Source organism: Bos javanicus, chromosome 12 (genome assembly GCF_032452875.1).
Source record: "Bos javanicus breed banteng chromosome 12, ARS-OSU_banteng_1.0, whole genome shotgun sequence".
Lineage (NCBI taxonomy): Eukaryota > Metazoa > Chordata > Mammalia > Artiodactyla > Bovidae > Bos > Bos javanicus.
Genome location: NC_083879.1, coordinates 26,017,208 through 26,044,841, shown reverse-complemented (window position 1 = coordinate 26,044,841; position 27,634 = coordinate 26,017,208). Strand labels below are relative to the sequence as shown.

The 27,634-nt window shown below is 37.7% G+C and overlaps 1 protein-coding gene and 1 long non-coding RNA gene across 8 annotated transcripts in view; one reads left to right on the top strand and one right to left on the bottom strand.

Moving 5' to 3' along the window:
• The window catches only part of NBEA (neurobeachin), a 676,277-nt gene that overhangs the window by 436,067 nt on the left and 212,576 nt on the right, over positions 1 to 27,634 (top strand). For all 6 annotated transcript variants that reach the window (XM_061434789.1, XM_061434791.1, XM_061434788.1 and 3 more), the window contains 2 exons: positions 4,586 to 4,729; positions 26,291 to 26,427. In XM_061434789.1, the coding sequence (XP_061290773.1) occupies positions 4,586 to 4,729; positions 26,291 to 26,427 (281 nt within the window). The remainder of the gene's footprint in view (positions 1 to 4,585; positions 4,730 to 26,290; positions 26,428 to 27,634) is intronic.
• On the bottom strand, positions 314 to 25,269 carry LOC133258321 (uncharacterized). Of its 2 annotated transcripts, none has more exons than XR_009739946.1 (6): positions 25,194 to 25,269; positions 20,010 to 20,112; positions 19,825 to 19,906; positions 18,832 to 18,937; positions 9,991 to 10,110; positions 314 to 628 (listed from the first exon to the last, which is right to left on the bottom strand). It is a non-coding gene; the product is annotated as an uncharacterized LOC133258321 (long non-coding RNA). The 2 variants fall into 2 exon arrangements; XR_009739945.1 differs by lacking the exon at positions 25,194 to 25,269 and adding an exon at positions 24,391 to 25,139 and having other exon boundaries at positions 315 to 628.

Here is a 27,634-nt window from a genome sequence, read left to right as displayed (position 1 = left end):
ACACATTAATTTAGATAAATGTTTGGTGCAGTACCATAAAATTAGGAAGTTTACCGAGCTGCAAACTGATAATACTTCAACAGGGATGGTAAGTTCTGGTGTGTTGGTAGGAATTCATTTACTACATATCTTTTAAACACGCAATTGTTTTGCTGCTTTAAAACTAGAGGGGGTAACACTGAAAGCTTAATATACATTTGAGAGCTCACATTCCTTTAACTGCAATTTGCTTATTGGTAAATTTTAATTTTAATAACAAGAGTAATGTAAAGCCTTTTTTTTTTTTTAAGACAAAGCAGAATACAGACAGTTGTGATATGAGCAAAAACTTACTTTATCAAGCTGACTCATGCATACATAAAGGAGGTTATTGACTATTTCTTGTTAAGAACCAAGTTCCCTTTTGTGTTAATACATAAGATTCTTCAACTATCTCTCAAACTGAAGGCAGTTCACCAAGAATCTCTGAGACATCCTGGGATTTTCAGGTTAAGAGATATCCAGAAGTAACTTTTATTCATTTATTCAGTATTTATGAGAACTTGCTCTGACCTAGTCAGTGTGCTGAGAACTGGGCATACCAAGGCAGAATGATGTTTCTACTCATCAAGGAAGGAGCTTCCAGGCTCTGTGGAGATAACAAGCACACAACCAATTATAATACATGTAACTACTGTAGTAGCAAGACTTATGAGATATGATGGATGTATAGGGAAAGAGCACACAGACCTACCTAAAGAATTCAGAGAGGGGAACTCGGGATGTGTAGACTTGAACTTCAGTTCAGCAAGTTTGTGGCACACATGCTTAGTACCAGGCACTGATGCTGCAGAATGAAGCTACAGCCCAGACGAGAAGACATACTCATAAGGGAGAGCACCCACTCAGTGTGATTGAGTTCTGTGTAGACTGCGAAAGTATGGGTTGGTTAGGAAAGGCACCCAAGAGAGGTGAGTTTTGAAGGCCAAGTAGAAATTACCCAAACAAAGGAGGAAGGAGAGAACATACCTTATTGAAGGAATGCTTTTAACACAGATAAAGAGATCCAAGAAAGCATGACATATTCTGGAAGCTGTAAATGGTTCAGTATTGCTCATGGGAAAGTAAGAAAAGGTTAAACAAAACTGGTAATGAGAGGATAAAAGGCCTTAATCAGTCATACTAAGGAGCTTAGATTTTATCTTAGGGTATAAGCCTTGTATTGAGTGTTGTTGATTGGAGGAATTAATAAATAATATTAAGCAGGAAAATATTTTCAAGTTATTAGTGTTGAAATAAAATAATAATCTGACAAAAGTATGAAGGATGGTGTAAATAAGGGAGTTGTCAAGGCAATGGCAACCCACTCCAGTACTCTTGCCTGGAAAATCCCATGGACAGAGGAAGGAGAGAACATACCTTATTGAAGGAATGCTTTTAACACAGTCCATGGGGTCACGAAGGGTTGGACGTGACTGAGCAACTTCACTTTCCCTTTTCACTTTCATGCATTGGAGAAGGAAATGGCAACCCACTCCAGTGTTCTTGCCTGGAGAATCCCAGGGACGGCGGAGCCTGGTGGGCTGCCGTCTATGGGTTGCACAGAGTTGGACACAACTGAAGCGACTTAGCAGCAGCAGCAGCAAGGCCTTCTAAACCAAAATGATGATGGCTTGAATTACAGTTGAGACCATCACCTTACAGGGTGAATCATGTGTCTGTGGCTTAATGAAGTGTATTGATCAAAATAGGAGGAGGTGAAGGAACAAGAGATAATTCGTTCATTTAGGGAAATGTGGAATTAGGAATATGCAGCTAAAGATGTCTAGTAGACATATGGCTATAAAGGACTCAGGAGAGAGTTCTTGGTTGTTAATCTTTGAATTTGCCTCTTTGTTCCAAAAGGTGCAAGCTTCGAATTTCTCAAATTAAGATACTAAGCAAGCAACAAACAGCATATAGAGAGCTGCCCCCAGAAGATCACTGTTGGGCTGGCTTTATATCTCCAGGACTCTAAATGAAATAAAGATGAGGTTCTGGAGCATTCAGTAATCAGTCCTCAATCTGTTATTCCAGAAATGAGAATCATCTGTGGGCCAATGAAAGAAGACTACACATATAACCCATTTAAGTCTCCTCACCTTCCAAGCAGCATTGATCTCTAATAGTACTGCTTGTTTTCTTACATGTTTATTGAAAGATATATTTAACAATCCATTACTTTATACTGTTACGCTGTATTTAAACTGGGCTCTCTAAATTCTGCTGCTGCTGCTAAGTCACTTCAGTCATGTCCAACTCTGTGCGACCCCATAGACGGCAGCCCACCAGGCTCCCCCGTCCCTGGGATTCTTCCCTGGGATTCTCCAGGCAAGAACACTGGAGTGGGTTGCCATTTCCTTCTCCAATGCATGAAAGTGAAAAGTGAAAGTGAAGTCACTCAGTCGTGTCTGACAAAAGCTAGGATGACAGAGTATATCTCTCAGCTAATGACACAGTGCTACTGTGACATGACTGTGTACCTCAACATGTATTTTTTACTCCTCTGTGGGCTACCTTTGAGTCAATTTGTTAATGTTTTAGCAAACAGAACTGGCCCTGAATAGCTAACAAAAAAAGAATTGTGAATGCTGCAAAGAAAGAAGCTAACACTTTGGTTTACAGTGCAAGTTTTACCACAGCTAGATGCTTAACCAAGAAATGGTTGAGCAAATATCAGTAGACAGGAAGGACTGTTGGAAATCCCTATATTGGACTAGGAGAATTAACCAAAAGTATTCATTGTTCACTGGATTTTTGGCCAAAGGTATGACAAGATTTGGAAAATAAGTACGTTTGTACACAAAACCATAGCATCCCCTGAAACTATGATACAAAAATACTATATAGCAATGATTTATTATGCCTCCATTTCAGAAATGGACTTCCCTGGTAGTTCAGCTGATAAAGAATCCACCTGCAATACAGGAGACCCTGGTTCAATTCTCGGGTCAGGAAGATCCCCTGGAGAAGGGGTAGGCTACCCACTCCAGTATTCTTGGGCTTCCCTGGTGGCTCAGGCGGTAATGAATCTGCCTGCAATGTGGGAGACCTGGGTTTGATCCCTGAGTTGGGAAGATCTCCTTGAGAAGGGAAAGGTTACACACTCCAGTTTTCTTGCCTGGAGAATTCCATGGACAGAGGAGCCTGGCAGGCTACAGTCCATGGTATCGCAAAGAGTCGGACACAACTGAGCGACTTTCACTTTCATTTCAGGAATATATGCAGCACACCAAATGAAATGTGAAGATACTTTTCTAGTTAATGCTGCCCTTTGAACCCTATACCCTAATACTAAAGCAGGAACACAGTAAATTAAACCATATTCCTCCATATTGAATTCCAATTTCAGGTGACATGAAATATAGGTATTTCTTAGCCATATATATGTATATATATATATATATATATATATATATATATATATATATAATTTACTTGTAGCTCTGATAATTTCACATTCATTATCACCTGCCAAAGCAGATGTCTGAATTAAATATTGAAGTATTTGTTAAAGAGTCAAATCCATGAGACATTTAAATGTATTGTAATTTCTAACATTCACATAAATTAACATGTTAATGCTAGGCCAACTAATTTTTCTCAGTTACTTTTTGTGTGTTTGAATTTTAGCCATTTGTACTACTTTCATTGTTGTTTAGTCGCTAAGTTTTGCGCAACTCTTTTGCGACCCTATGAACTGTAGCCCTCCAGGCTCCTCTGCCCATGGGATTTCCCAGGCAAGAATATTGGAGTGGGTTGCCATTCTGTTCTCCAGGGGATCTTCCCGACTCAGGAATACTGAACCCGCATCTCTTGCATTGACAGGCAGATTCTTTACCCTTGAGCCACCAGGGAAGCCCTTGTACTACTTTATATATATCAAAATAAGGATATCACAGCTAATTTCAGTTCAGCCCAGTTGCTCGGTCATGTCTGACTCCGAGACCCCATGGACTGCAGCACACCAGGCTTCCCTGTCCATCACCAGCTCCTGGAGCTTGCTCAGACTCATGTCCATCAAGTCAGTGATGCCATCCAACCATCTCATCCACTGTCATCCCCTTCTCCTCATTGCTAAGGAAATAGCTGTTTTGAAGTATTTACATTTTATGCCTACATCTTTTCCCTTCAGATGTGAATGCTTTCTTGTTTTCTTCATACTTATCTACTTTTGTGAATGATCTGATCAGTTGATTATCTGATTCACACTAAAGTGTAATTGTGTAAACGTGTGTAACTTTTATGGATCAGAAAACCTAGTTTGTGGTGAAGTACAGATTTTTTTGTAGAAAGTACAGTGATCTTAGAATGCCAAGTTCTAGGTTCCCAACCATGCATGTAGCTTTCTCCGCCTGTTTCCTCACCTGTAACATTAACACCCCTTGCGTTTCTCACAGAGTTATTTAGAACAAACGAAATACAAAAGGTACATTTTTTTTCTATAGTTGAAAGTAATATGTAAATGCAGTATATATCTATAAGAAAGTAATAGCTTTTTCTCTAACACTTACTGAAAGTAAAACAATCACAGTGACCTAAATTACTATATTTTGGTTGTGATTAGGGACTGAAGAAGACGTGGTAAAGTCAAAGAAAACATTCAGAAGTCAAGCGATAGTGAATCAGAATGCAGAGACAGAGCTTATGCTGGAAGGAGATGACGATGCGGTCAGTCTACTCCAAGAGAAAGAAATCGACAATCTCGCAGGTAAATTGTTATTTTTTTTATTTGTTATAATAAGTGCACATGATGTTGGTGAATTTGAGGTCAATCTTCTGGTGAATAAGCTTGTGCCAGTGGTTAGAACAGTGCTCAGTCATCTTAATGTTAATAATTTATCTCATTTCTAATATTGAAAAGAGGAAACTACACATCAGGCTAATGATAAATGAATAGCATCTACTCTCTGTGTAATGAAGAGCAACTTTTAATATAGAAAAAATAATGGAGAGCACAAATTGTTCTCACTAACTGCCTAAATAATTGGGGGTGAGGGTGGCAAGGGGAACACGATGGTAATTTAACCTATGACTAACATGCTAACAGCTATGAAAAATAGTTACTTCAACCAGGTGACTGTGGAATTAGCCATTTCGTCCCTGCTGTCACTCTTGGGAATTCCTTCCCCATTACTGTTTTTTCTGTGTTCCCACAGCACTAATCCCCATTACTACAAAACATTCACTGCATGCCCATTCTCAGTTTTCACTCTGTTCTGGCACTCGTCTAAGGTCAATTCAGAGCAGCAGATCAATGGCCCGATGGGTTATAGATGTCTTAGTGTTGGCCCATAACCATTTTGGGGTTTTAAACCACTTTGAGAATCCGATGGAAGTAGATTATTTCATGAAGATACCCATACAGTCCTGTACAGAGAGCTCACTGACCCCTGGAAACCAATGTGTGGAATTATATCCTGGATCTTAGACTAAAAACTCCTGCTTTAGAGTCTCAAAAGAGGCTGAGTCTTAACCTTTATTCTGCATTTTCACCCCATACAACTTCGGAGTGGCAGATGGCAACAGAGAAGTGGACTTATAATCATCCTTCTATTTATAAAATAGTGCTCCTTTTTCTAGAAGTGTGCCAAAAATTACCTGGCATGTTTTAGGAATGTCTCCAACCATATTTCTGCCAGTTAGAAAACTCTCATTTTACCAAAGAGAAGTTATTGTTGATTGTAAACTGGAGACAGCACATTATTGTCCCTCTCCTAGAAAATGTTTAATAAGGTGGTTCTAATATCAGTTCTTGGATGTCCCTATGTTATTAGCAATTCTGTATCATGAAAATGATTTGTCCTGTTCAAAACTAATCTTAAGTCTATGAACCAGTGTTTGCCTCAGATTCCTAAGTAAATGTTCAAGTTTTGGTTGTTTTTGTACTTTTTAAAAATACTTCAGAGATTTTTATCTGAGGCCATTTGGCAATTTAAACAAATGAAGTCATTATTTCTTTTTGCCACAATTTTTTTTTGTTGTTTTTCCGGTCTTACTCTTGATCCTAATGAACTGGTGAATATTCACAAACATGATTCCTGACATTTTTAGATAATGTGTTGTCTTACCTCATTCCCATATCCTCACAGATATGTTCAGTAATTATACAGTTATTTAGTTTAGCATCTCTGGACTTCAGTTTCCACTAAAGGTAGTTAATACATATCTGGCTACTGCCTTGAAGTTTATTATGATAAGATCTGCCCAGTAATACCAGAGGCAAAATCTGATAAAGTTTAATAACTCCTTTGTATTTCTCTCTTTTAATAGTAGACAGAGTAATTATTAATATTAATTTATGCTTATAAGCAAAATTCTCAAAATAACCTTAAGTTAAAATACTTGAAGAACAAAGAAAGTAGACTTGAAGTAAATTGTTTAAAAATCCAATTGTGCGGCCCTTGACCAATTCACTCTCTCAGTACTCCTCCCACTTCTGTCTTTTAAACAGATTTTTCTTTGAGCAAATTTGTTCCTTTACTTTCTACCTGGTCCTAACTTATAGTCTCTGTAGAATCCATTGTCTGAAAAACCTTGCAAAGTGTCCTAAAACATTGATCTTCTACCAGATCTTCAGTGTTCATGTTTAAATCAGCAGTGCACAGATGTGACCCTGATCTCTGAATGCGGTAGGAAAGAAGTAGGGTATGGATGTTTTGTGAAGCGAGAAGTAAGGGTCACAGAAAGCATCTGTATAGTTTGTAGGTGCCTCATAGATTCATTTTGTAAATACTAAAGCCTGTTTACTAATCTGGACTGCTGTGATAGTGACAATGTTACAGAAAAATAATTTGGAAAGTTGGTTACAAACCAGTATTTTTAGGTTCAAAAAATCAGCTGTTAATAAGTTTTAAACCATATATATATAATTTGTTTTCTAACGAATTCTGATCCAAATAATTGTTATCTCTGTCTCAGAAATTAAAATTTGTTCATTAATAATGCCTTTCTTAGGGTCAGTTTTTATTTATAGGGAAAAAAAAAAGAGTAAGAATAGCTAGCATGTCTTGCTAGAAACCAGTCAGTATTCAAAGAGCTTCATGTATAATAACCTATATTACCTGAATTTTACAAATCAGGATATAGAGGCCAAGACAAATGTAAGTAGCTTGCATAAGGTTAAGAAGTATATAATATACTTCCTTAGAAATTCATAGTATATGGCATGAACTAAAATGAACCAAGTAGTATATTTAAATAAATATGTGTATATATTTAAAGACTCTTCTAAAATTATGTAGAACAAGATCCTTGGTTTATAACTCAATTTTTATGGACTCCTAGTATACTGTACTTAAAAGTTTATGAATAAGCCTGGTAATTAATTTTACCTTTATATATGGGTTTCCCCAAATCATCTTGTAAGTTAAAATCTGACAGAGCATTTTTGGCACATTTGGATTTAAATATTGACCCTTTCTCATGTTTTCTCCATTTTCTTTTAGTTTTAATAAAGATAAATGTCGACAAAGTTCTTCAGTTTTAAATGTCAACAATTTTCTATTTCACTTTTAGTTCCTTTTCTTCCCAAGCTGTTCATCTCAAGAGGCAAGTTAAATAAATGTGTGTGATTATTAATTGCTCAATTTATTACATATTTTGCAAATGGCTAATATGATTATAATATAGAACTATGTCAATCAATTCAGTAATTACAATAACACCTAACTTAATTTATTTAAATTGCTGTTTTAGTTTATAGTGATTGACCAATGTGAATTAGTACCTAAGATATCCTATGTAACTAAAATTTTCAATTTACTAATTATATTTTTACTTAAAACATTGAAATTATTTTAATTCAACTGATTTTAATCTAAAATCTCATTTATTTTCATCTGAAATTTAATTTGGCAAGTTATTTCTTCAAACAATTGTTGAGTAAAATTTAAAATTAACTCAAATTTATGTGAATTGACAAGTGAATGATTTACTTGATCGAAAGACTTTTCTCCCACTGATAAAATGTATTTCATTTTTTTTATAGTAGTAATTCTGTCACATATTTGTAAAACAATAGAAATATTTTACATAATAGAATTATAATGCATGTGGATTCCTTTATTATTGCTTCCAAATGTTAGTAATTTTGCTAATTTAGGGAATTCTGAGTTAATGACAATGGTCCTTTATGCTATATCAGTTCTGTAAGTGGTAGAAAAATGTTTTGTGTGTATGTAAGCTATTATTACCAACAATCCACCCATATACTTAATGTCAAATAACTGAAAAGATTTTCTGCAAGCCCACACCACCAATGTTCAGACTTCTCTTTCCACCCAAAATGTCCTTGATACATCTCTGCAGTACACCATCCCTTATCTCCTGTTATCAAAATCTCTACCCTTTTAAAATACCTACTTAAATACAATACTTTATGAAATACTCACTAGCCAATCTTAGCTTCCCATAATAATTTTTGGCAGCAACTTTTCTGTTGCCATACAATTGACTCATTTAAAGTGCACAATGATTTTAATGATTTTTGTATATTTACAGTTATGTAACCATCACCACCATTTAAGAACATTTCATCACCCCAAGAAGAAATCTCATACTCTTTAGCTATTCCTCCCAAAATTCTCATCTTCCCTCCCTTCCTTCCAGCCCTAGAGGACCATTAACCTGCTTTCTGTCTCCATACATTTGCTTATTCTGCACATTTCATGTCAGTGGAATCATATAATATGGAGTCTTTTGTGACTAGTTTCTTTTAGTTATCATAATGTTTTCAAGGCTCATCCATGTTGTAACGTGTATGTCTTTTTTTACTGTGAATAATATTCCACTGTTGGACTGTATCACATTTTGTTTATCCATCCTTCGTTGTTTATCAAATGTTTATGGACATTTGGTTTGTTTTCATCTTTTGGCCATTACAACAATGCTGCTGTGAATATTCATTTGCAACATTTTATGCAAACATATGCTTTTATTTCTCTTGGGTGTATACCTAGGCATGGAATTGCTGGGTCAAATAATTATTTTTAACTTTTTGAGGAACTACTAGACTGCTTTCCAAAGTGGCAGCATTATTTTATATTCCTGTCAGCAGTGTGCAAGGGTCCAGTTTCTCCACATTTTTCCCAGTGCTGGTTATTATCTATCTTTTTATTATAGCTAACCCATAAAATTTTGATTATATTACTCTCAAGACACTTTATTACTGAAGCCTTGTTTTGCAGATGCTTTTCTGTATATTTCCCTCCTTTTAGACTGTAACACTAGCAACTATATCCCTTGTACCTTTGAACCATGAGGAAATTGTCTAAAAAGATTACTTGCCCTTAAAATGTTCCCATTGAAAAAGTTCATTATACGTAAGCTGGAGAGCTGAGATAATTACTGGATAGTTTATACCAAAATCAAGAGACAAAATAAAACTTCTTTTAAGCTATTGAAATTAAGTGTTTGGGGCTTGAATTATCAGATCATATGTTCATACTGATTCATTCATTCAGATAATCACTTGACTTTTCCAGAGTAAGAATACCTACAGTTAAGCTAATCTTGGTTCCATCCCAATTTCCAGGAATTATGTCACTTTAACTAAATGTTTCTTGAGGTTCCACCATTTTTAACATGAAGATACCCCTGTGAACTCCTAATCAAAAAATTGTTTTTCTCTACCACATAGAAAACATGTCCTGTAACCAATGGACTATAATGTTGCTTTGAATATTTTGAAAAGAGTAATTATAATTAGTACAGGAAACTAGCATTAGGAGGAAGAAGTGTTAGAATGTAAGGGGTTGGATTTTTCTGGGAGGGAAGGTTTTCAAAGTGGTGAGGTGGTAGATTTACAATCCTTTACACACAGGTACACACATACACACACTTTCTAACCAAAATCAAGAATCTGAAATTTATAAGAAATACATTATGTGAATTTAAGACTGAGAAAAAGTTTAGATCTAAGTAGGAGACCTAAGAAAAGTAGAATGTAGTCACCTTCCTCGCATGGCTCACCTTTAATGCTCATAACAGTTCCCAGTGCAATTCCACTGATGTTTATTGGGCAGTGGTTGTTCAGACTGCTTTTCTCAGTGTTAACTGGTAGAACTGTTTGCATTTCTTTCAGTCTTTGTTCTACCAATTCAAAATGAAAGCAATTATCAAATGTGAATGGGGGAGAAACTTGTTTAGAGTTTTTAAAATTATGAAATTTTCAGGTATTCAGCATTATAATTCAACATCTGTATACATATAAAGTACTCACCTTCACAATTTTAATTATCTTCCATCACTGTATAGTTGACTCCCTACACCAGTTTTTTAGAAATTTTTTTAAGTTTGACCATTCCTACCTCCCTAAATCTACTTGACTGCATTTCATGTACTCATTTACTTACTTATTAACACCTTTTGAGTACTTAGTGACTATGTAGAACTCGGGTTCAGAAACTGATAGGGAAGAAAGTCATCAGGAGAATTAGTTCTACTTCCAGTCTTCGGTAAATCAAATAACCAGGAAATTATGGTACAGAGTATGTCTACCCTAGGTAAGTGAAAGTAGACAATTAAGATGATCAGAGAGATAATTAGGCCTTTAAGTGTTCTAACTTGGAATGTTCAGCACCCAGAGACAAAGTTGTGTATATAGCAAGTGAAGGTTACCTAAAAACTGAGCTAAGAAAGGAAGGTAAAGCAAAACATAGGGCAAACAAGAAGGAAGAACTCAAGATTCTAGACAATTATAATAAAATGAAAGGAACGGCAGAATTCTAAAACTGAAGACTTTTTCAAGGAAATGTGTTATTTAAATAAGAAAAAAAGAGTATGAGCTGAAATCACAGAAAAAAAAATATTGTAATTGTTTAATGGAATAAGAGAATAAGTTCTGTACATGAAAACAAGGTCAGTGTTTCATAGATGGAGATAAACTCTGACTCAGATCTTGTCTGCTTGAGTTAGGCCTAACTATTCCACACAACTCAAATCAAGTAGAATTAATGAAGATTCTTTTCCCGATAGAACTAATATTTTTTTTTAAATCCCTGGCATTTATAATTAAGTAGTTTTAATTACAAAGTCTAACTAGACTATAGTCAACCTGATATTTGTATTTAAAGGAAAATAGTTTTTAAACATGCTAGATTCTCTGAAAAGCATTATTTTTTGCTCAGGATTTTTTCCTTAATTTTTAAACCCATGTGTATTTTAAGGGAAATTTAATCCATATGTCCCCGACTCAGTCACACTTAACTCATCAAAATGTTGTTTAGTAAAAGCTATTTGATGTTGAAAAAGCCTCATGAGTCCTGGTAAGTCTTTCTCTCTTGGAATTAGAAAGTTGCTTTGCACTCATAAATAGTATACCCAAAGGGTTCGTGTTCAGTTTCAAACACAGAATTCACAAAGATCTTAGAGACAGTGTTAACATATGCTCATTTCTTACCAAAGCTAAAATATTTAAACTTCTACGTTAATTTTAAATTCAATTGAAGAGCTGTGAAAATCAGTGAAAGCTTCACCTTGAATATCTATCTTTCTTAGCCTTTCTTAATTATTTTTAGTGTCTCCATGGCCATTTTAGAGTCTGCAAACATTTTACTATATCCATCTCTCTTTATCTGCCAAAGTATGTGTCTCCTCCAACCATGGATTCTGTAGTCTATAAAAACACTTTTAAGGTACTTTTAACTGTAATGATATCCCACCAATCAAATTCTGTAAATTTAAAATATAAAAGGATATAATTCAACTATGTTTATTACACATAAACCATGATTCCGATCATATATAATTTTCTTGCATCTTTTTTTTTTAATTTTAAGAATAAGCATTTCTTTGTATGCTGTAGATCTTTCAAGACCACTGTGATGAGATCTCTTTCTTTCTAATAAAGCATTTTAGATGAGACCTATTTTTATTTTTTACTGTTTTCGCTGTATGGAGAGTATCCCACAAAGTAATCTCTTTCAGATTTATAGTTAAACTATAAACTATAGTTAAACCATATACCACCAACATGCAAAATAGGGGCAGCTTGCAACTCAATTCAAGTACCATCTCTCTCCTAGGAAGCTAATGTTTCAATATGCCATGTTTTTTGTTTTTTTTTTAAGTGTACGAATGAGTGAATTTTATTCTCTTGTTGAAAATGTATGGGTCACCTCGTTTGTCACACTTGGAGGAAAAAAGTGTGAGATAACAAAACTGTTTTCCCAATGTCAGACTGTGGGTTTTAGTTAATTGAAAAAGAGGAAGGGGTGGTTTCATTATGGTATCACTGCCTCATTCCAGAGTGTTCTGTGCTCCCTCTGAAAGAATTTGGCACTAATTCACAATTAGGTGAAAAACTGATTTTGCCCCCACATTTAGAGTAGTGCCATGCTGCTGCTGCTAAGTCGCTTCAGTTGTGTCCAACTCTGTGCGACCCATAGACGGCAGCCCACCAGGCTCCCCCGTCCCTGGGATTCTCCAGGCAAGAACACTGGAGTGGGTTACCATTTCTTTTTCTAATGCATGAAAGTGAAAAGTGAAAGTGAAGTCGTTCTGTCATGCCCAACGCTTAGCAACCTCATGGACTACAGCCTTCCAGGCTCCTCCGTCCATGGGATTTTCCAGGCAAGAGTACTGGAGTTGGGTGCCATTGTCTTCTCAGAGCAGTGCCATACAAAAGGACAAATAAGTCTTTCTGCATACTGAAAATATTTTATTGATTTAATTATTTTGCTTCAATGACTTAGTGCTTCGGAGCCAGAGTCACAGCCTGCAGAAGGATCTCCAACATAAATAGCACTAAGAATAAGTTTTTACATGGAAATCCATTTATATGTAGTTATTCCAGTAAAATCTGCTCCATCAGTTCAGGCATCAGTCCAATAAAATATAAATCTAGAACTTTGTATCAGCAAAAAAGAAGAGAAAGTCAGGCAGAATTTGCTGGCTAAGTATTGTTAAAAATCTTTCCAGACAAAGAGTTTAGGCAGTTTTATTGATCAAAAGAAGACCAATAGTAATGTTTTATGTGTTTTTTTGCTGAAAAGTTCTGTTGAATTTTCCCCTCATTTTTAGCAGATGAAACAGCTAAATATATTTTAGCAGATGAAGCGGCTAAATATGTTCAATTTGTATCTAAAATAGGAACCTTAAGAACCAAATATCAGGAAAACTTTCTTAAAAAGTATGGCTGAGTCCCTTCACTTTTCACCTGAAACTATCATGACATTGTTAATCAGCTATACCCCAGTAAAAAATGAGAAGTGTGAAAAAATAAAATCTTTCTCTCTCTCTCACACTCACACACACAAATAAATCTTGCATCTAAGAATGGATTGTGTGGATAAGTCTGTATTCACCAGGCAGTTTTCAGGGTGTGGGGAGAGGATGAGCTAGTTAAGTAGTAAAGAGTAAGTGCAGATGGGCAAATGATGCTGGGAGATAGAATTTGCATAAGGGAAAAAACAGTCCTACAGGCTGAAAACTTCACAACTCTATGAATTAGGTATTACAGTTCATTCTAAGATGTGTAAACTTAGGGTCAGACTTTGGGGTGTTTATTTATGATCACATAACAAATAAGTGGGCCAAGAAGTGAACCCATTCTTTCACCAAAAGCCCTTATTCATCTATTACATCACTGTTTTCTTTTTTTAATCCTAAGTTATAACCTATTGATGGGTTAGCAAATCAATTACTTGAACTATTACCAGTGTTTTTGTAAATGAAATAAAAGAGAAAAGATTGAAATAGAAAATGTCAAAATTCATCACACACAATAAAGATAAGAGCTGGAAGGACCTATTTGAGTCCTTATTCTCTGTTGTCAGATCCTAACTTGACTCACGTTGGATGTGGTTATCCAAGCAAAACAAATATAAAATATTCAACATATACTGTGTGTAAGACATTATGGTGGGTATTTGGGGTAAAAAGACACATGATTAAAGTTCCTGTTTTCAAAGACTTTACAGTATAGTGGGAGAACAGATAATGGAATAAAAAAAAAAAAACGTCCTAGATATACAAAGGAAACCATGATAACACAAAACAGGGCCCTTGACCACCATGTGTATTCTGGAAAGCCTTCCTAGAATGGATGTTTCCTGTTTTGAGTCTGGAATCATAAGTTAAAATTTGGAGTTTTTACAGACAACATGTGAACATCACGTGCTAAAATATCACCTTCCCTGTGAAACTACACTAGTTCTCAGTTAGTCAGGTCAAAGTATGAGGCAGAAATCTCTGAAGCTGAGATTGACAGGGTTACAGGTGGTGCATTTTGTGCCATGAGGACCCTATATTTTACCCTAAAGGCTACAGTGAGACAATAATGATTTTTAAGCATGGCAATGGAAAGAACTAATTAATTTTTTAAAAAATCACTCAGGCCACTGTGCTGATTATGATTTTAGGATGTCTAGACTTGAGGTAAGAGGCTCTTGTTGCCCACATCAGAGGTAATGAAAGCTTGAACTAAATTGGTGGTAGAAGAAAGAGAAGGGGACAGCTTCGAACAACACGGAGGAGGTCAGATGTGAGGGACCATGATAATTAATCAGTTGTGAGGAATAGGAATGCGGGGAATCTGGCCTGGGAGAAGTAATTATCTAGAAGCTATTAAATGTGTTTGGGAATGTAAAGATGCAGGGCTTTAGGGGAAAGAGAAATGAAGATGACTGGTCATCCTGGTCTGTTGGATATCTGAGTTTTTCTAATATATATGAAGGTTTGTAATTTGAGAGCCAAGTTGGGCATAGAATTCATAATTTAAACCTCTGAGATCACCGAAGGAAAGTAAGAATATATAAAGAGAAGAGCAGCAGCCCAAAGTCAGATCCCCTGTGGAACATAAGGTTTAACTGGCCAACAAAGGACAACATCTCAGGGATACCAAGAAGGAGGTCAGGAAGAAAGAGAACAGGAGAGAATACAGGCACACCTGGGAGATACTGTAGGTTCTGTTCCACAAAGCGAGTATTGGAGTCGATCAAGTCACGTGATTTTTTGTTTTCCTAGTGCATAGAAATTATGTTAATGTTTAAATTATACTATAGTCTGTAAGTGTGCAATAGTATTGTGTCTAAAAAAGTGAAAATATCTTAATTTTTAAATATTATTGTTAAAAAATGTCAACCATCATCTGAGCCTTCAGCTAGTCATACTCTTTTTGCTGGTGGAGGGTCTTGCCTCTATGTGAAGTCTGCTGACTGATCAAGGTGGTGGTTGCTGAAAGCAGGAGTGTCTGTGGCAATTTCTTAACATAAGACCACAGTGACATTTGCCACATGGATTGACTCGTCCTTTCACAAATGATTTCTCTGTAGCATGCAATGCTATTTGATCACATTTGCCCACAACAGAATCTTTTAAAATTGAGCTTTGTCCTCTCAAACCCCACCACTGCTTTATCAGCTAAGTTTATGTACCATTTGTTTTTAAAGTATGTATGTATTTATTTACTTGGCTGGGCCGAGTCTTAGTTGTGGCATGTGGGATCTAGGTCTCTGACCAGGGATTGAACCAGGCTCTCTGCACTAGGAACGTGGAGTCTTAGCCACTGGATCACCAAGGAAGTCCCTATGTACCATTCTTAATCCTTTGTTGTCATTTCCGCAGTCTTCACAGCAACTTTACAGGCAGTAGATTCCATCTCAAGAAACCATTTTCTTTGCTTATCTATATGAAACAATTCCTCAACTGTTCAAGTTTTATCATGAGATTGCAGCACTGCAGTCACATCTTCAGGCTCCACTTCTCATTCTAGTTCTCTTGCTGTATTTACCACATCTACAATTATTTCCTCCAGTGAAGTCTTGAACACCTCAAAGTCATCCATGAGGGCTGGAATCAACTTCTTCCAAACACCTGTTGACATTTTTATCTGTTCCCATGAATCACAAATCTTAATAGCATCTAGAATGGTGAATCCTTTCCAGAAAGTTTTCAAATTACTTTCCCCAAACTCATAAGAGGAATCACTATTATGTCAGCTGCAGTCTTATGAAATGTACTTCTTACAAAGACTTGAAAGTCAAAACAGCTCCCTGATCCATGGGCTGCAGAATAGACATTATGTTAGAAGGCTTGAAAACAGCATCAATCTCCTTGTACATCTCCTTCAGAGCTCTTGGGTAACCAGGTGGATTGTCAAGGAGCAGTAATAATTTGAAAGGAATTTTTTTTGCTGAGCAGTATGTCTCAACATTGGGCTTAAAATATTCAGCAAACCAGGTTGTCAACAGATGTGCTGTCATCCAGGCTTCATTAGTTCATTTTACGGATCACAGACAGAATAGTTTCAGCATAATTCTTAAGAGCCCTAGGATTTTCAGAATGGCAAATTCGCATTGGTTTCAACCTAAAGTCATCAGCTGCTTTAGACCCTAACAAGAGTCAACCTGTTCTTCGAAGCTTAAGGTATTGACTTCTCTGGCTTTGAAAGTCCTAGAAAGATGGTATCCTCTTCCAATAGACGGTCATTTTTCATCTACAAAAAAAAAAAAAATCTGTTGTTCAAGATACTGAACTAAGTATCTTGGCTAGACCTTCTGGAAAACTTGATGCAGCTTCTACATTAGCACTTGCTGCTTCACTTTTTACTTGTATATTATAGAGATAGCTTCTTTCCTTAAACCTCATGATTCAGCCTCTACTGGCTTCAGACTTTTCTGAAAAAGTTCCTCACCTCCTCTCTCAGCCTTCATAGAATTAAAGAGAGTTAGAACCTTTGGGTTAGACTTTGGCTTAAGGGAAAGTTGTAGTTGGTTTGATCTTCTATCCAGATCACTCAAACTTTCTCCAATGGGCAATAAAGATGTTTCCTTTTTTATCATTCATGTGTTCACTGATGTAGCACTTTTAATTTCCTTCAAGAACTTTTCCCTTGCATTCACAACTTGGCTAACTCTTTGGCACAAGAGGAATAGCTTTTGACCTATCTCTGCTTTTAGCATGTCTTCCCCACTAAGCTTAATCATTTCTAGCATTTGATTTTAAGTGAGAGACCTATGACTGATTCTTTCACTTGAACAGTTCAAGGCCAATGTAGGGTTATTAATTGGCCTAATTTCAATATTGTTGTGTCTCAGAGAACAGAGAGACCCAGGGAAAAGGAGAAAAGCAAGAGAATGCGCTGGTCAATGGAACAGTCAGAAGAAACACAACATTTGTCACTTAGGTTCACAATCTTGGTGGGGTTCATGGTGGCCAAAAGCAATTACAGTAGTAATATCAAGGATCACTGGCCATACATCACTGTAACAAGTATAATGATAATGAAAAAGTTTGAAATATTATGAGAATTACCAAAAGGTGACAATCAGACTTGAAGTGCACAAATGCTGTTGCAAAAATTGGTGCTGATAAGAGTTTCTGCATGCAAGATTGCCACAAACTTCAGTTTGTTAAAAAAAAAAAAACTCTCTATAAAGTGCAATAAGCATGAGTTTCGTCTGTAATATACTGCAGAAATCAAGGAACTCTGACTCAGTAATTTTCAAACTGATATTCCTTGGAACACAGTTATTTTGAAATACGCTAAAAAGAAAATATGTAGTTAAATATATTTGGGAAAGTCTGGGTTTAAAAATAAAATGTTACACAGATTGTGTTTTCTTTTTTATTTTTTTTAATGAATGGAAGGACTTTTCCAAGCCTTTAGCATTTTAATTAACATGTAGGTCTCTAACACCTTGGCCTAAGTAGAGGATAAGGGTGAAGACAAAAGCAGTGAATGGGAGTGATGAACTAAGAGGTAAAAACTGGTGTCTAGAAGCTTAACTAAAGAGAGGAAACCAAGATAAGAGAGAAGCAGAAGTGGGGGAGGGTAGGACTGATAGCCTGGTGGAGAGAGTACCTGACTTGAACAGTACAAAAGTTCAAATTGAGGATGAGCAGTTTTTTTCCTGAAGAAAACTGGAGGAAAAGAAATAACAGTAAATACAGAGGCAGAAAGATCTTTAGATAGAGGAGGACATCAAGATAAATAACCGAATTTTATTTTCTGCAAAATATGAGTACTTCGCTTTTATGCAGTCAGGATGGATGAATGTTCGTATGTGGATTTTTCTAGGAAGGGACCAAATATTTAATCATCTTCAAGAGATGCGTGAGCTCAAAAAAGGACAGACACTGCTGCTCCACACTGTGATACCTGAGCTTTAATCTTTGGTTCCTTAACCTAAAAAATATGACATTCAAGGCTACATGTATTTTTTCAGTCTCATCCAGCACTGTTCCCCTTCACATCTATTAACTGCTGTCCCATCTGATTTTCTCCTGTGCGTATCCCGCCCTATTTGTTCAAACTCTTTTCCTGCTCACACACTCTTCCCTGTACATCCACCTATCTGAATCCTACCCATCCATCCATCACAACTCACTTCAGTTCACTGCCTCACCTGGCCCCACCACATCCTCCCCAAGAGACTGGGAATCTTACAGTTCGGTGACTGTCTATAGGATTTTTATTATTTTTATGTTCTGCTCTTGGTGGGAGGCTGTATGCCTTGCTGTGCCATGCTAAGTCGCTTCAGTTAGTCCAACTCTCCACAACCCTATGGACTGTAGCCCACCAGGCTCTTCTGTCCATGGGGATTCTCCAGGCAGGAATACTGGAGTGGGTTGCTGTGCTCTCCTCCAGGGGATCTTCCCCACCTAGGAATCAAACCAAGGTCTCCCGGCATTGCAGGAGGATTCTTTACTGTCTGAACCACCAGGGAAGCCCAAGAACACTGGAGTGGGTAGCCTATCCCTTCTCCAGGGGATCATCCCAACCCAGGAATTGAACTGGGGTCCCCCACATTGTAGGTGGATTCTTTACCAGATAAACTACCAGGGAAGCCCGGGAGGCAGTATACTTACCAGTAAATACCCTGGAGTCAGGTCACCAGGTTTGAATCATGTCTCTGCCCTTTCCAAGTTGAGTGACCTTCCCTAAGTTGCTTCAGCTCCCAGTCTCATTTTCTCTCTGTAAAATGGAAATCATAGCTGTACCTATCTGCTGGTGTGTTACGAGGAACAAATGAGATTCATACATGTCAAGTGCTTTAACAATGCTTAGGTAAACTCTTTCTCCTTTATTCCATACTTATTCCTATATATTTCTTATCTTTGCTATGTATTTTAAGCGGTTTGTGGGTAAGATCCACACCTTATACATTACTGCATTCTCTCAGTGCTTGAAACAGTGAATAATTGAATAATTTTTGCTAGCTACATGAATGAATGAATTAAATGAGTTCAACATTTGTCTCAGTATTTAATTTACAAAGAGAAAACAACTTACACACTGGGAAAAATGTGGCAGTTATAAAATTATGTCATTTAAAAAATAATAGTATGCATGTTATATGTATATATAGCTGGAATGACCAGCTGCATTTTAACTCCTGTTGGAGCATATTTTAAAATTGATCTCTTCTATAAAATGCAAAGTCCAGCATATTTTTAAAGAACAACTTGAAATCAATTCCAGAAAAATATAAAAGATGTAATCTGTTATTTTAATTGACCGTTTTACTATGATATATAAATGCAACAAAGATGTTTATCATTTTCTGTATTCAGTTGAGAGAAAATAATTCCCTTGTCTTCAAGTAGCTTATGCCAAATGGGAGAAACAGCCTTCTAAATGCAGACATCTGATGCATTTTAAGTGCTGCAATAAAGATGTGCCCAGGAAACCATGAAAAAGTAAAAACAAGTCAGTCCTCTAACCAAGGGGTGCAAAGACTTAGTCATCCTGGTCCAGTAGATTTAAATCATGTCCCCCAGTTTATTCACTCATCCAGTCTAGTAGGAAGTTACTCTTCTTGATCATTAAATGATATCCTAGTGCCATGAAAGAGTCAGTACCTTTCCAGAAACTGAAGAATGGATTCCATATGTTGTACTGAACGTGATATAACTAGAATCACAGTTTTCTCAGCTGGCTCACCTAGTGAATCAAAAGGCAGAGCAAATTATCACCCACAAACATTGAAATTATCACTGCTTTTTAGTATATGTTTATGCTGGGAAATAATTCAGGAATATTTTACTTAGAGTATATATGCTTTGTAAGCTATTCCTTCTGTAGAGTTGTCTTTGCCGAAAATGCACTGGTTTTTGTTGGTTTCATTTTAACATAAAGAGTTATCAGGTCTACAAAAGAATCACAAACATAAATGATAGGTTAACTAAAGTTAAGGCCTATCAAATTATCTCTTAGGACTTATAAAATTGTTTATTATAAACACATTAAATGGGGTTTTAGATAGATGTTCTACCATGGTGAATAGATATTTTGTTAAAATGTAGTCTTCAGTTTATCTTATATAGAGGGCTCCATTGTTTCTGTTTCTGCTTCAGACTCTGGTAAGCTGAGTTTTACCAGAAGTAGGTTTGCTCACCTCTGAAAAGACTCATGTGTATTTTGAAGCATCTGTCTCATTTTACACAGTAACAATCTAAGGAAGACACTACACAGCGGGATGATTGGTTATTGTTCATCTCAATTTATGGATAGATTATGTTCAAAACTTAAGGATAGATTAGGTTCGCTTCCCTGGTGGCTCATCTGGTAAAGAATCCGCCTGCAATGTGGGAGACCTAGGTTCAATCCCTGGGTTGGGAAGATCCCTGGAGAAGAGAACAGCTACCCATGCCAGTGTTCTGGCCTGGAGAATTCCATGGACTGTATAGTCCATGGGGTCACAAAGAGTCAGACGCAACTGAGTGACTTTCACTTATGTTCAAAAAGTCGCCAAAGAGCACAAAGAGGCCACTTCTTGGGTAGAGTGAGTTTTGTATAAAATTTGGATTTATAGAGTGTTCATAATTGGTAGTGTGGGGAGTGTGTGTGTGTGTGTGTGTGTGTGTGTGTGTGTGTGTTAGGGAAGGAGGTGATAATGCTGGAATGCAAATTTATTACTCTTGGGTTATGTATGCTATGAGTTGTTCAAGTTATATTTTCCTGATTTAAGCAAAAATATTCTGGAATTCTTTTCCCTGCAAGAAAAGTTTTTGAAAAATCTCAGAGCATCATTATTCTGGTAATATATTTGGACCACTATCAATATTTTCTGCATTTAAAGAAAAGCGTCACTGGTAGACATTTTGTTACTTTCCTTTTTTTTTTTTTTTTTTTGAGGCATTTCAAATGCTTGAAACCCAGGAAACTCTGGGTAGTAGGAAACTCAGATCTTCTGCAGCATTCACCCCTAATTGCCCTCACCCTTAGGCACATACACAAACACCTCCATTTTCTTAATGGTTAAAGTTTTCCTAGGGTTCCAAAACAAAGTTCCAGCTTTCTCATATTCTCATAGTCTTCAGTTGCTTTGAGATTAAACATTTCATTCATGTAATCATATGGTGTAAACATTCCTTTAAATTGGTAGTGCCCTACTTAAAAATAAGTTCAAAGCAGCAATAAATATTTTAGATATGTTTGGTCACTCCTGCCGTGAGTTATTTTCCTACAAATTCTATTCTCACTATAGAAGCGTTTGTAAAATTTTACATACTATATTTTTGTGCTAAAATTTTCTGGAATGATATCCTTTTCCACTAAACATAAAGAATCTCACATTAGTTTTACTTCTTCTAAATAATGCAGGACTGTAAGTTTAGTAATTTTACAAAGATCAGTCAATGCTTATTATCCCCAAATAATGGTCTTTTACGTGTTCCAACAGCAAATTGAACATGTGGTTTCAGAGTAATTGAGATTGGAGTAAATCCATATAGCTAATAAAACTTTCATTAATATTAAACTAAGTTTAGAAAATATTCAAGTGACTCTAAAATACATCATAATTTCATGTACACTAAGTATATTTTTTGCCAACTAAAAGTCATCAATAATTGTAACAATGCCAATTTTAATTGAATTTCAACTCCTTGTCCATATATATATATATATATATTCTTTGTCTTGCTTTATATTGAAGCTTGTAAGAATTTTAGCAGTTTGAGAATTTAATCACCATAATTGACTTTTAATAGCTGGAATGCTGTTGACTCTCTCCCTTAAAAAAATGATTAATTCCTGAATCTGAGGAAGAGAAAAGCAGCCTCTGACCTCAGGAAACTGGCCTGACCCTTACAAGGAGGCCTCAGGATCACTGGGAGCTGGCCTGGGGCTCACAGCTCAGTCATGGTGTTCTCCTGTTGGACCTAAACAACCTCACAGAACACCAGCATCAGACAAGTCCACATGATGATGTGAGGTAAAAAAACACTATAATTTTGTCTAAGCACAGACAAAAGCAAGATCACTCTATACAACTTACCTGAACATTAACATCCTCCTTTACTCCTTATAGGAGTGACTGCTTCTTCTCTATCAATCACAGTTTTAGCCTAGGTCTAGTCGCCAAGTTGTGTCCGACTCTTTGTGAACCCATGGACTGTAGCCCACCAGGCTCCTCTGTCCATGGAATTCTCCAGGTAAGAATACTGGAGTGGGTTGCCATTTCCCTCTCAAAGGGATCTTCCTGACCCAAGGATAGAAACCCTGTCTCCTACACTGCAAAGTCTTTACCATCCGAGCTACCAGGGAAGGTCTAGTCCTAGATAAGATTAAGCTTAATCACAGAATTATTGCCAATCCTGACAGAGCCCAGTCCAGAGCAAAGCTCTTCTTTGAACCCTTCCCCAAATCACTTAACCAGAGCTCTGATCCTACAGCCAAGTCCTTTCTGAACCCTCTTACCTAGTCATCTCATGGTTCCTTCCTATCTCCCTCACAGCAGTGAGCAGTTAGCACCACCTTCTCAACTCCAGTTGTGTTCCTGGTGGTTTTTGGCAGGAGGGTATGATACATCCATAGCCCCCAAATTGTGACTATTGAACTAGTAGTTAAGTAAAAATGTAAAAGACCTGTGTAAACTGTAAAGTTCTGTCTAAAAGTTGATGTATCATGACTTCTAGGCTTAGAATTTTGTTCTCAGTAAAATCCTCCAAACCCACAAGTGGTTTTTAACATTCTACTTTTAAATATATATTTGATGAATAGTTCCCTTCCTAAATATAAAACATATGTATTTTCTACTCTACTCTACCCCTCCACTGAATAAAGATCCCATGGCTCTAAAGAGAAGTTAATTCTTCTTAACAGTTTCCATTGTGCTTGGGTAATCTTTGTTCTAGTTCAGATTTTAAATTAGCATCTAAATTAATGGCAAGTCATATCCCTGTCCTCTCAAATAGTAATGGATCAATACTTCTTAGACATTATACTGCCAATTCTAAAAGGTAAGTAACATTTATTTTTCCTTTAGTTAGCACTTTTGATGGTAAAACTTTAAACCACTGGATGTAGCAACAAAAAGGGGGGTGGTTTGGTTCCATCCATTTGTTTCACTATCTTTTAATATCCATCACTTTACTTCTGTGTGTGCCTGAGGACCTTGATACAATGGATCCTTTTATTGCCATGGTACTGATTAGCATGAATAGATCTACATCCAGTCCCCAGTTCCCTACACCCAACAGATTAAATATGTATCTAGTTATCTTCTAGAACAGAATCTGCCACATCACTCTGACGTCTAGACGTGCTGCCCTTTCTGAACTATTTTTATTTGGAAAGGAATCCAAGGTTTCCAAATAACCAGATCTTCCACTTGGAAGATGCTGGGTGCTGGTTTGTGACCTTGCCTTATGTAAACATTTTAATATCGGATCCCTAAAATCCAGAGGCTCCCCCAAAGGGGATTAAAACATAATCCCCTCTCTGTTATCGCTGTAGTGGATTAACTCTGTTCTCTCTGCGGCTGGTTTGCTCCCTGAAGGCTACAACAAAAAGACTCAGCGCTCCTTAAACATGCTATGGAATTGGAAGTTGTAATTGGAGATTTCCAAAGGACAGGGGTAAAAATGACACACTATTAAAGCTGAATATTTCATGAGTGCCTTTTTTAAAGAAGGACCAGTTCGAAGCCCTTTTATAACCGCCCACCACCGACCCCCAGGAAAAAAAAAAAAATCCCAATTCAGTAGAACGCGTTTGGAGTAAAATCAAAAGGAAACGCAGCCGCCTTTCAGATAGTCAGAGAAACAGGTAGCGGAAATGTGTTCCCCGTTAAAAGTTCACAGAATTGTGTAATTAAAATTCGTAATTAAAATTAATTGTGTAATTAAAATACCGTCTATTTCGGTCAATCAGTTTCTGTGGTTTTAATAACGGGTATCATGATTTTTACCTTTTTTCCAATTTGTTTGGATATTTTAAACTGTTTTTTAAGAGAACGAAGCAGTTCGCCATTTTTAATGTTTTTGACCATTCATCGTCTCCAAACACCAGAATATTCTATGAAACCAGAGATCAGTAGCTTTCCGTGTTTAGAATGAGGACTTTGCTTAAGGTTCATCAAGGCCCAAGGATGGGTAGGAAGACACAGTTTCCGAGGTGAATCAGGTCACCTTCTTTCTCACCTCGCCCCAGTCAAGAGTAAACCTCCCGGATTTCTACCGAAGAGAAGTACGAAGAGTGGCCTCCAAACGAGCGACACGGCGGCTTAAGGGTTAAGGGAGCGGTTCTAACCGGCCGGAGCGCGGGGGGCTTCGGAGGAGCGCGCGCGCAGACCCTCCAATAAACACAAAGGAGGGCCTGGGGAATAGAAACCCAAATCCACTTGTAATCGTACAAGAGATTCGGGCATAATTACTTGAGCAACCTAGATTAAGATTGATGAGCCTTTAAAGTGGCGCTTCAGATCGACCGCCTAGCCCTTTGGAAAGAAAAACCTTATGGAGCCAAGGCGGACCCCTGACTCCGCTCGGCCCCAGCGGAAGCTGCCCGCCCTAGACCCGCGCCGGTAGCCGGGGCCGGGAGGGCTCCCCGGCTGCGGGCTTGAAGGGGCTGAGAAGCGGCACAGTGAAAGCAGGGGCTCCTCGTGAGCCCGCCCCGGGCGGGCGGTCCCGACCGGGATGCAGGCTGACACCCAGTTTGCCCCACAGCCACACACACCACCACCCCCAAACCCCCGCCCTTTAAGCGCGACAGCCGGCCGATTCCTCCCTGGTCCTCCTGCAGCAGAAACGCCCGGCTTTGTGCAGGATGGTCGTGAACTCGGCGTGTGCCGCTCCCTGGAATCGTGGGCTCCGCCGCGGTCCCCGCACTCGGACGGGGACCAGGCCCGGCCTGCTCGCCGCGGTTCCGGCGGTGCGAACGGGTCTCCCCGCGAGGAGCCGCTGCTCGCGAGGGGCCCGGGCCTGAGCGGCCGCAGGGGACCTACCTTTTCATTCCTTTCCCTCTACTGTTACTGTGACTCATTTAAGTGTGTACTGGAGAGGGTGGGTTGGGGGTGAGGGGGGTGCGGGGGTAGAAGGGAATATAATGAGCCCTGGCTACAGAATAACGAATACATTTTTTTTTTCTAAGTCTATATTTTAAGTACAGACTTGAGGGAAGCGAAGAATGTCCCCGCTCTACGGGGAATCTTAAAGGGGCAGTTAAGTAACCCCCTCCCCTTTTGAATTAATATTCTAATACGTGAGATTTTTAATTTTCGATTTTAACTCAGGTGGAAGGAATTCGAAGTAAGCACCTTAGTAGGCACACTTTCTAAAAATCTCTTTACTGAAGCTTAGTTTTTCTAGTCCCCAAAGTTGAGAAAGGGCACTTTGCAGATGCTCTTCTGAGAATCGTTTTGTTCAGTCGTCTTACAATTTCATAATGTTTGGCTTATTACAGGTGAGGAAAAAAATCACTGCTACAATTTTCCTGCTTTTCTGCATAAACAATGTATTTAACGTCCGCGTTTTGCGAGTGTATCGATGTGCGCGTGGGGATACCTTCCTGCAAGATGCAAACCCGTTAGTGCAGTGGGGTTTACATATTAGACCTGTACCTCTTCACATCCTCCCCCCCCCCCCCATCCTGGGGGGCCGCTGCTGCCCAGTGGACGGGATTTACACGTTGGCTGGTCTTTGGGGACCGTGCTGACTGCCCTGAGCGTCTCTTCCGAACGGAAAGCCCGTGCGTGCTCAATGGAAAATCAGGGCCTGAGAGAGTCATTCTGCACTTTTAAGTTGGTTAATGTCAGCGCCCCACTAACCATGTAGGATTTCTAGGCAGAGGTTGCAAACTTGCTTAGTGAGGGTCACTTATTCGATTTTGTGACCTCTTGGGTTTTTATAGAATTATTTATCTCCAGTCTGGTTATAAGAATGTGTAACAACTAAGCAGACCTATCTCACATGAAAGGAGCTTGCCGCATAATATAGACACTTTTTTTCAGTGCATGTTTAAAAACCTGAGGTGCCCTTCCGGGAGGGAGCAAGCAAGGGCAAAGAGGCACAGCCTGACTCCTCTGGTGCCTTCTTCTTTCAGGTCCAGTGGTTCTCAGCACTCCTGCCCAGCTCATTGCTCCTGTGGTAGTGGCCAAGGGGACTCTCTCCATCACCACGACCGAAATCTACTTCGAGGTAGATGAGGATGATCCTGCCTTCAAGAAGATCGACACAAAAGTGAGTTAAAATGATTCCGTGTGCAGTACTGGTGACTTTGTGGCAGGCAGGAAGTGGTTTTCAATTTTGCTTGGTTTTAAATGACAGTGGGGGAGGGGAGCACATTCCCATCCTCCTCATAGAAAATGAAATGAGTGAAATAACACTTGCTCTATTTTATGGGATTGGAGAATATAGTAACCATCTTAAATCCTGTTATTACATTTTAACAGTTTCTCTGTGCTAGTGCCTTTGTGTGCACTTGGGCAGATTTGGTAGTGAAGCCAGTTGCTCCCAAGTCCCTGGGGTACAGCATCTCAGATTCTCTGGGAAGACTGGGAAAAGGCTCATGGAATTTCTTACTAAGGTCACTTTTAATTTCCGAAAGTATACATTGAAGTATGAATCACTGTTTATTAAAAGATTGTAAGAAAACTATGGAGGGGCATTTAGATATAAATTCATCTCTATTATTACATCCAGTTTTCATTTCCTGAAATAAGAATGCGTTTTATATGTGAATTTAAGAAGAGAAATCGATTCTCCGAGAAGCGTTGCTTTAAAATGTGTATACATAGTATGTATTGGTGCTCAGATGTTTAAAGATGAGGTCTTCTGTGGTTGTAGTGCTGGACAACATATATTTGGATGATTTGAAATGCATAAGTATTTGTTTATTATATTTTATTTTGTAAAACTTAAAACCTGAGTATTCAGCAGCTCTATACCTCTGAAGTTTCTTCTGAAATCAATTCCATTGTTGTTTTAACTTTTATGTTACTGTGCCATTTGTAAACTTTTTTTTCCTGAGGCTATCAATTCAAGAACATAAGTCATGCTAGATAAACAAGCATCATTTTACAAAAATCTGCCTTTAAAGTATTTTTCAGAGGCAGTTGTTCTAAAATAGCAAAAAACAAATACTCCCAAAGATCCAAAACTTTATTATTTGTGTTTAATTTATATATAGAAGCAAAACATTATAAAATGCTATTTGTGGAATAGCAATTAAAAGTCTCAAATTTACCTGCACCTGAATTAACTAACCAGGGCCCATAGGTGATTAGCCCCTCCCAGACGTGTTGACTCTTAAAATACTCTGGAGGATAGTCACAGGACTTCTTTTATTTCTAGCTCCAAAAGAATAGAATTTTGAAAATGAGTTTGAATGTAGTGCATTTGATTTTAAATCATTTAAAGTTTGTCTTTATGCTTTTATCATTGGCTT